The 10733-nt window shown below is 34.4% G+C and overlaps 1 protein-coding gene across 1 annotated transcript; it reads left to right on the top strand.

Moving 5' to 3' along the window:
• Window positions 1–4922: 4922 nt before the first annotated feature.
• On the top strand, window positions 4923–8099 carry LOC104849719 (olfactory receptor 4K14). Its single transcript, XM_010606245.1, has 2 exons — window positions 4923–4945; window positions 7138–8099. Exon 2 carries the CDS (start codon window positions 7161–7163, stop codon window positions 8097–8099), a length of 939 nt encoding a protein of 312 aa, XP_010604547.1. The 5' UTR covers window positions 4923–4945; window positions 7138–7160.
• Window positions 8100–10733: the final 2634 nt, after the last annotated feature.

The following is a 10733-nucleotide window of genomic DNA, read 5'->3' on the forward strand; positions in this document are numbered from 1 at the left end:
TAAGTCACACGTGTAAATACTGAATAGTTTCCATGGTGTGAATAATCTGCAATAATACATAAGATCCTAATAAGATTACTGACATTTAGAATGGAAAGGAAGGAGCTAAAGGTGTAGGGAAGGTGGGATGGGTAGGGGAAGGGTAAAAAGGGAAAAGAAAAAAATGTGAGATAATGAAGAGATGAAAATAAAGTGTTTGTAGATCGGGAGGGGAGGAGGGGTGAAGGGAGGGCAGGAGTAAGGGGAAAAAATGAGAATCAAGACTTGTCATGTAGAGGTACAAGATCCCAACAATGAATGTAACTGTACTGTATCCCTAAAATGTACCAATAAACTCAATTAAAGCTGAAAAAAAAGAATCATACCACAATGATATATGTTCACCCATGTTCATAGTGGCACAATGTGTAATAGCTAAAACATGGAAACAATGCAATTGCCCATCAGCTGGAGACTGGATAAAGAAGATGTGTGTGTGTTTTTTTTTATAAAGTGGAGTACTACTCAGCCATAAATAATGAGAAACTAGAAATATTTAAAGCTAAGTTGATGGACATTGGGGCCATAATCTTAAGTGAAATTAACAGGACAAGTGTAAATACCAAATAGTTTCTCTGGTGTGAAAAACTAAAAGTATAAAAAAGGTTCCAAACTTATAATTCATATTGTGTGATAGGAAGAAATAGTCTAAAGGAGTATGGGAAGTGGAACAGGTAAGGGAAAGTTAAAAAGGAAAAAGAAAAAAATATGATAAAAGGAATAAAATGGAAACAATATCTTTGTAAACAGGGAAGAGTGGAGGGGGTGAAGGGAGGGCTGGGGAATGTGAAAAATAAGAACCAAGATAAGTTATGTAAAGAAACAATATTCCAATGATTAATGTAACTGAATTTATACCTAAAATGTACCAATGAACTTAATAAAAACTAAAAGGGAAATATGAAAAAATGGATCAATGTAATAGGAGGAGAAAAGAAATGTGACATAGGGGATCCTTCTGAGGAATAAAGGGGAATTAATAATGCCAGAGAACATTTTCAGATGAAAAGAATAGTAAGAAGATAAAATGTAAGATAAAAAAATAAAGGCAAAAATGTCAATTCAGCTTTATATTTGGTGGATGGTCTTCTCAGAGAGCAAATCACGAGATAAAAATTAAAAAGATGATGTAGAGGAAATAAAAGAGTTCAAAGGGGAAAAGAAAAAAAAGTGACAAAAGAAATCAAAGAGGAAAAGGGTCAAAAACCCTAAATCCCTTTTTTAAAAAAAGCTATGAATGAAAGATAAAAAAAATAAGCAATGGTAAAAAATTGTTTTTAAAGTAGAGTCAAAGAAAAAAATTCCTGTATTTTTCAATGGTTTCCTTCCAGGAGCTGCACTATCGGACCAGACAGTCACAAGTTTCTTCCCCTACCTTTAAAGCCGATGGGTTTGTGCAGGTCCCCATAGAGCCAGAGGCCTCTCTGTCCATTCACTCAGGACTGTGGTTACCCATCAAGCCAAGGCATGTCGTTGCTCCCTTTGATAGATATACACAGTAAACCGAATCAGCCCTCTAGTGTTTACTGGATATAGGCAGGGCTTCAAGAGGACAGTTAGACTTAACAGAGATGGTTACCAAGTCTGCTTGCTCCTTTCTCTCACCCTACAACGTCCTTGTCCAGGGTCAGGTGGTTGGTTAGCTCACCCCTGAGGGGAAGCAAAGATGTCGATCCAGCTTTGGAGGTGGTGGGTGGTCTTCTCATCCTAGCGTTGGGGTATGGGCCTGCTTGCTCACATTGGAAGCGGATTGCTGCTCATCCAGCACGGGCTCACTGGGTCACTTGGGGATGGAGGGGTGCAAATTGAGCATAGCTCTGCTCATTTAAGTCAGGGGAACATTGCTGTTTGTCCCAAGGGCGTCTGCTGGCAAGCATGGTGGGGAGATCACCACTCTGGATTTTCTTTCCTTCCTTTAGGCTGAAAATAATTATCTATATTTGTGGGATGCATTAGAAAGTTTTCCATAGACGCATGTTTTGAAATGATTATATAAGCTCCTTTCCATATCTTCACATACTTACCTGTTATTTAAAGTGAGAATATTTAAAGTCTTTTGCAATTTTAAATTACACAGTAAATTGCGAACTATGGTTATTTTTCTGTGAAAAATAGATAATAAAGTCAATTTTATGTTATGACCATTTTCTAAGTCTTCATTATGTAATGCAAATATGTTCTAATAAAATATTTATTTGTAAAATATTTATTTGTTTGTCTTGACTAATTGGAATTTTATATCCTTTGGCCAACAAATACCACTTTTCTATAATTCCTCTCCCCAGTCTCTCCAAACCATCACTCCAGTCTCTATTTCACTAAAAACTCATTTAGATTTCACCTACAATAAATATCATGTAGTATTTGACAATTTATTCTTTGCTTATTGCACTTAGCATAGCATCTCTCAAGTTCATCTTGTTGCAGATAACCAGTATTTCCTGCTTTTTAAGAGATAAGTAGGACTCCTTTTTGGAGACACTGTACACCAGTTTTTCTTTTCCATTCATCCTTTGATAAGCATGTTAGTTGATTCCACATTTTGGCTATTATGAATAATGATTCAATGAAAGTCAGAATGTAGACATTACTTTCATTTGCTGATTTGAATTGTTTTGGACATATACCCATATATTTCTGTGTAGTATGATAATTCTATTTCCAGTTGTTGAGGAATCTCCATACTATTCTCTATAATAACCCCAACAGGCTGTGAGGGTTCCATTTTGTTCCATCCTCCCTAACACTTGAAATCTGTACTCTCACTGAAAATCGCTGTCATCATTTGGGTGAGGTGATGCTCTGACTATGTTTTTAATTTATACTTCACTAATAATTAGTAAGAGTGAGCTTTTCTTATCTTTCCTTCAATAATTTTTGTTTTCCGTGTATGGTGTTAAGGATCATGCCCAGGATCTTGCATGTTAGGAAAGAAATCTGCCACTGAATACATACATCCCTAGCCTCATTCAACATTTTTAAAATATCCTCATGTATTATGGATATTAACCCCTTTTCAGATATACAGTTTGTAAATGCCCTAGGCATTACACTGAAAATCTGTTAGAAGTAGTAAGTTCAACTAAGTTGTAGGGTAAAATATAAGTACATAAAAATAATATTTCTCTATCCTATCCAGGAATTATCCACAAAGGTAACTAAGAAACAATCTCATTTGAAATAGCATTAACAATACAAGTAATGTAACTAAAGAAATGAAGGATTTGCAAGCATTACACAACAAATTTGGGTGTCAAAACACCATATTCCTCCATTAGTATAAATTTTTTTTTCAGTTTCAATTAACACATATTAATATTTTATATTGGACTAGGAATTTAGCTCAGTGGTTACCACACCTGCCTCATAAGTACAAGGTCCTAAGTTTAATACCCAGTACCAAAATAAAAAGTTATATATTAACAGGGTTCAGTGCAGCCTCTGCCTACATGCTTGCACTTTTGAATTATCCTTTATCCACCCTCACACATATTTTGATACTTCTACTAATCACTATCCTACTGCAGATCAAATGTTTACCTTCCACATATGAGAGAGAAGAGGTAATACTTGTTTGTGTCTTAGAAAATAAATATAATTCAAATTTTAAAATATTCAGTAACATTTAACCGTGGGTTGACACTGGATGTTCCTGTTTTTCTTAGTCTAACAGAGAGCATGCAACAGTTGACAGCAATCATAGTGAAGCATTCCCCACAGATATCCGCAATAGATTATTTGCACAATGCTTATTCCATTCTAAACATGTAATAGGTACTGTGACCCAAGGGACCTCCTCTGGTGGTGCATATATGACAGATTGAGGGATAGCTATTTATACACACTCTCTGCACCAACAATGGATATTACTCCAGGTGCACATCAGAAGACAAGACTATCAAATAACCACATGTAGGAGAAAAATATTGTGCATAGTAAGTCTTCTCATCTCTATCATTTTCTTTACAATCATTCTAAGACTATTTCTAATTATGTTTTATGTAGGCTATTATGCTCTGACTTGAGTGTGGTTTATTTGATTCTAACATTTTTAGCAGACCATTCATATTTCCTTGCTCTGTTCTATCTCTATTCCTACTGGATTTCTGTGGTCTTGTTAAGTACAGCGCCCGCCACCGTAAGGCTTGCTTCGTGAGAGTACCTAGGGCTGCAGAGGAAGTCGGTTTCTGGATGGCTATGTGATGTGTTCGTATCCCAGCTGTGCTTGTTCTCGAATGGCCTCTCCTGTTTTAAGGGTACTTTCTTTCCTCTAAGAGATAAGCATTAAATGTAAGTTTTAAGCAAAGAGATAGAGATTAATGTGTTTTTTATCAAATAAGAAATAATATTACTACAGAAATAAAATTAAAACGCCCCTGAAGAAAACAGGAAATGAAAAGGAGTAAATAGAAATAACTTGGACTTTTGTGCTGGTGAACCTCAGCCTATATCTTAGGTATTTATTAAATAGTCGGACCTAAATTTCTCCTGTAAAATACAAATACTGACAATCTGACAGTTACATGATTATTATCATATAAATTATTTTTTGGAAGATTACACAGAAATGAACAGATAAACAGGTGTGATTTATTTTACTACCTCTATAAGAATGCAGACTTTGCTATTTTCTCTAATTTTTCAATTTTTCCAATGCCAGAGTTGACATTACCTATTTTAGGAGGTTGTATGTTTTGTTGCAGGTAAGAATTCCAAAGGTGCTTTTATAGAACACCCCCTTTACTTTTACAGGTTTTCTTATACTGCTAACAACCTCTCCAAGGGAGGCTAAAGCGTAAGATAAAACTACTAAAGCCTGGATATAGCAAATAGGTATGACATGCTTTTCTTCTCTTTTTATCTTATCAGATTGCTGATAATAAATACATGTCAATATACAGAAAATGTAAGTAAAGAAGCATCTTAAAGAAATTTGAGTACATATATTTTGCTTAAAGAAAATACCATAATTATGCATAATTAAATAAAAATAGTTAATACATTTTGAATATAATTAAAGATATATATTGAAATTACTGACAATGGACTCTGGAAAATGTACTGCTTTCAGTTTCACCCTAATTAATAGAGACTAGAATCTAATAATATTTATTAACAACTGAGTACTGAAGAAATTGAAGGGTTTTTGTACATTTTTGAGGTTCTTTTCAGGACATATAAGGTAAACTGAATGTACTCTTTATAAATATGAGAAAATGAACAAAAGAACTGAATTAATTTTAAATTCAGTGGTCAGAAAAATGTCAGATTTCAGACCAAAACAATTCTATGATTATTTTATTCCACAAATTATCCTTAATATTGTTTAATAACAATAGAAAATATAGTTACTAATATGAAATATTCAAAACTTCAAAATTCTCTTAGAAAGTGGCATGATTTTTATTGTTACATTATGCCACAAGTGTCTAATCACCAGTCATCAAATCCTTCCTTAAAGCTTTTTCTACCAAAGGTTCAGAAGTACTTTTTAAACATTATCCTAGAAAATTTTGTATTTATCAGCAACTAAGGTAAAGGTAAATGTTAGATAATTCAAATTTGTCAGTGCTCAGAAACAGGATTTTTTCCAGGGATTTAGCTCAGTTTTATTGCCACCTGCCTCACAAGCTCAAGGTCCAGAGTTCGATCCCTGGAACCATAAAAAAAAGAAAGAAAGAAAGAAACAAGCCTGGATTTTTCCTTAGACATTAAGTGAACCTATCATGGAAGGTATGTTCATTTGTACAGCATGTTTCCCTTTTCACAGTAAATAGATGTGTGACTTAGTAATCTATTTAAGAAATTTTTTCCTTTTGCATCATTACTCTACATTTTTATAAACATTGAAAAGAAACTAAATCCAGTGCTCACCATGATGTAATTATTCTAATTTTCATCTATTTTATTGGATCCAGAATGGGTTACAAATAACATACAAAACTGTCCAAAAATGAAAGTAAAGAAAAAAAGTGAAACAGCACCAAAAAATGATTCAATGCTGAGAATGAAAAAAAAATGAGGGAAAGAGACAATTTTATGTTTAGTGTATACTTAGGAATTTCTTAAGTATTTCCAGCTTACTTAGAAATCAAGTTAAGCAATATCACCATTTAGAGATGAACTGTACATTGAACTTAACCTTCACTTAGTTCTATTACAAATCAACGACATAGCTTACTTACAAGTGTATGCAAATTTTACTTTTCAAAATAGAATAAACAGGTACAAAACATTTGCATCTCTAATGGTTAGAGGATTGCAATATTCCAAAGCCTAAAGTTTTCCTAAAATCCAGTCATAAAATCGAAGGTAAATATTGATTATTGAAAAGCTTAAATTAATAAACTTGCAGTCAGAGTCTGAGACACAATCACAGACAGCGTTGGTTAAATCTTTTCTACATACTCTGTACTGCTGTGTTTTTTAGTCTCAATAGCATGCTACATGAATGCCACTAGATTTCAAATTTTACTTAATGATAAATTATATACTGGCTTTGCATCCAAATACTTATGCCAAGATAACTAGTATATATTTGTCTGTGTAGCTTCTCGCAAAGGTTGCCCCAATGTATGCATAGATTTTAAAAAGGATAATACAAAATGATAATATAAAGATAATATAACAGGATTTCTAGCTTAAAATGTTTGACTAAGGCTTGAAGCAGGCATTACATATAATACAGAGAAACTGTTACATTATATCATGTCAATGTATTGCATTTGAATATCACTTACCCATCACAGACCTAAATATTTACCTAATTAGTGTTAATTCTGCTGGTATACTGCACAGAACCGCAGTCATCCTCTCAGTCTGTCCTTTAACTGTCCTGCTCCTGCTTCTCTGACTCTCTTCTGGTGAGAACACTCTGAATCATTGGGATAAGAATCCATCTCAGATTTCTTCCAGAAACAGCCATCCTTAGACAGTCTTTAGCTTCTACTTTGGGCATAACCCCTTGTATATTTAACTAATATTTCCTGTCAGAATTTGCTTTTCAATTACAAGTACTGCTGAATATCAATGTGAATATCAAATTCCAAATTTAAGTCCCTTTTCTCATCCCATTGGCTGGTGATCTATCACTTCTAGACTAAAAGAACGGACTTCACAGAATGGGCGGAGGAAATCAATCTGCGGTGTCAGAATTTGTGCTTCTGGGACTTTGCCGCTCATGGAATATTCAAGTCTTACTCTTCGTGATATTTTTGATGCTTTACCTGACCATTGTATCTGGAAACACTGTCATCTTGATCTTAATAATCACCGACCCTCATCTTCATTCCCCCATGTACTTCTTTTTGGCCAACTTGTCCTTTGTTGACATGTGGCTTTCCACAGTGACAACTCCTAAGATGATCACAGACTTTCTGCATGAGAACAAGACCATTTCCTTTGGAGGTTGCATGTGCCAGATCCTCTTTGTCCATTTCATTGCAGGATGTGAGATGGTGCTGCTGGTGGCTATGGCCTATGACCGCTATGTGGCCATCTGCAAACCACTGCACTACTCCACTATTATGAACTTGAAGAGATGTGTTGGACTAGTGTTGACATCCTGGACAGCTGGCTTTGTGCACGCCATGAGTCAAATGGTTTTGATTATGCAGCTGCCATTCTGTGGCCCCAGGGAAATGGATAGCTTCTTCTGTGATATACCACTGATAATCAAGTTAGCCTGCATGGAGTCTTCTGACTTGGGAACATTAATGAATGCTGACACTGGAGTTGTGGCTGTAACCTGCTTTATTCTGTTGCTGATCTCCTATACATACATTCTTCTCACTGTCCGCAAAAGCTCCAAAACAGGTGCTTCCAAGGCACTGTCCACCTGCACTGCCCACATCACGGTGGTGGTGATCTTCTTCGTGCCCTGCATCTTCATCTATGTGTGGCCACTAAACATCACCTGGCTGGACAAATTTCTTGCTGTCTTTTACTCTGTTATTACTCCTCTCCTAAATCCAGCCATTTATACCCTGCGAAATAAGGAGATGAAAACTGCTATGCAGAGGTTTAGAAACTACTACATGCATCCCAAAGGAAACCATTAATGCCCAGAAACATCATGGACATGTCAAATTGAAAGTAGTTTGAAATACAGTGATGGTGAACGTATAGCTTTCTTGCCAGAGCCCATCCTCGAAAGCTCTGAAAGGTTAGCTACCATTGGCTTAATACCTATGCTTCCTGTCTCATGGAACAGCAATATGTTTATTGCAAATAGGCAAATTCAGCATTTATCGTCCAGTAAGGACAAAAACTTATATTATGTCTCTAAATTCCAAATCTATTGATCTTTAAGGGAAGTTTATTCACACTACTGTCTATACTTTTTAGTTGTATTTAGAATGTATTGTGCAAAAGCATCCTTCTCTTAAAGTTTTTCTTAAGTAATTTTGCAAAAAGTATTTCATAACACTGACACTTCCCCTCTAAAATTTCATTTATTTTGCTGGAAAAATTGTTGAATTATTATTTTGTCTTACTAAAATGTTACACAGATAAAATTAATATTATTAAGGAAGAGAAAAATGATCAGCTGATAAGGTTGAACAAATACCCAAAAGTGAGTGCCATCATATTGTACACGTAAAATGCACCAGTAAACAATGAAAAAAATGGAAATCACTCCTATGTTAACTTCATGAACTTTAAGTCATTAAAAAATGGAAAAAAATGAATGCTATTCTCTTTGGTTACTTCAATCTCAAAGATTAAAATTTAGCACTTAATTTATTATCAGTGATTATGAAATATTTGTATTAAAAATATGCGTTAAGGCAGGAATCATTCCTTACCTTTTTAATTCTTGAGATCATACTACTACTTCAGATGTTAAGATAAAATAAGCACTGAGTAAATAAATTTTAATGACTCATTAGTGCTCAAGTGTTCCATTTAAATATTCAGAGCATTATTGTTTTTAACATGCATAAATATACTCTTGAAATTCAAAAATACTGCTCAACCCTGCAAATCATAAAACACGTTCATTTTATTTCTTCCAGAATTATAAATGTATTGGAAATGTATCTGAATCAACAATTAAAGTCATAAAACAAACAAAATAAAAATTTTACATGCATTACTTGTATTTTTTATATTGGAATAAAATACAAAAACAGTAGAATAATATTATGTAGTTCTAATCCTTACTTGTCAATTCTTGGTATCATGCTATATGTATTGGCTTACATGAAATTGTTATCCCCAAATTGAGAATGAGAAAATCAACCTCAGAAATGTGAATTAAATTTCCTGAAACAACGCAACTGCAAATTTTATTACATGAGACTGTACCAAGAAATGTACAAACTTTATTTACCAACAAGATAGTGTACAGATACCTCATGCATAGATAAAATTGTAGAACAATTCTATCAATCCAAAAAAATATATTTTTAAATGTTGGAAATGGTAAAACTGAAGTGATTTGATCATGCAGTGTTCATTGTCAACAACTATGACATATAGTGTCAACTTCTACCTAATACATCACTGCACATAAATATTATTAAAGAACCATTGATCAGCTAGTTGCTTTTGTCCACCTTAGCCAGTAGCTTCAGTGCCAACTTATGGACACACAATTCAAAAACACATGATTGCAATCATTTTATGTTTTCAGCAACATATTTCCACTCTGAAAATTTACTAGTTTCACATCTCTGTATGTTATTAATGTGCAACCACTACGGAAATCAATATGGAGACACCTCAAACAAGTAGGAGTAGACGTCCCATTTGACCCAGCCATTCCTCTGCTGGGTATTTTCCCAAAAGAATTAAAAGATCATACTATAGTGGTATATGCTTACCCATGTTTATAGCAGCATAGTTTGTAATAGCTAAAAATTGGAAACAACCCAGTTGCTCATCAACTGGAGGCTGGATAAAGATGTGGTTTGTTTTGTTTTGTTTTGTTTATAAAATAGAGTACTACTCACCCATAACGAATGAGAAACTGAAGACATTCATAGCTAAATAGATGCACATTGAGACCTTACACTTGAGTGAAATTAATAGGAAACACATTGTCAAATACCAAATCATTTCTCTGGTGTAAAAACTGAAAGTGTTAATAAGGATGAAAATGTATAATTGACATTGTATAATAGGAAGAGAAGGTCTAAAGGAGTAGGGGAAGCAGGAGGGGTAGGGGAAAGGTAAGAAAGAAGGGAAAAGAACAAATATGAGAAAAGGAAAAGCATGGAAATTATTTGTAAATAGGGAACGGTGGAAGGGGTAAAGGGAGGGCAGGGGATGGGGAAAAGATAAGACCAGGATACATCATGTAAAGGTACAAAATTCCAATGCTAAATGTAACTGTACTGTATACCTAAAAAGCATCAATAAATTTAATGTGGAAAAAAAGATAAATCTTCATCTCTAAATGGAGTGAACACAAAGGAGAGGAGGGTAAAGGGAAGAAAAGGGCATATTACGTAAATGTACCTGCTCCTAGTGGTGAATGTAATGATTATGTACTGTAAACATGGGAAAATTTCTCCACATCACTGCCCTTCAGGCCCACTACTATAAGGCCAACCATAATTAATTCCTTACCATATTATTTCTCCTCGTTGGTACTGTAAAGCTGCAAACTTACTTTCATTTGCTTCTAGTTGCTGCCTTTATTTTGCTATCAGACAAAAATCTGCCATTCACGCCAAGTTTATAGTTAT

This window comes from Fukomys damarensis, unplaced genomic scaffold, assembly GCF_012274545.1.
Source record: "Fukomys damarensis isolate Sample0158 unplaced genomic scaffold, DMR_v1.0_HiC HiC_scaffold_17, whole genome shotgun sequence".
Lineage (NCBI taxonomy): Eukaryota > Metazoa > Chordata > Mammalia > Rodentia > Bathyergidae > Fukomys > Fukomys damarensis.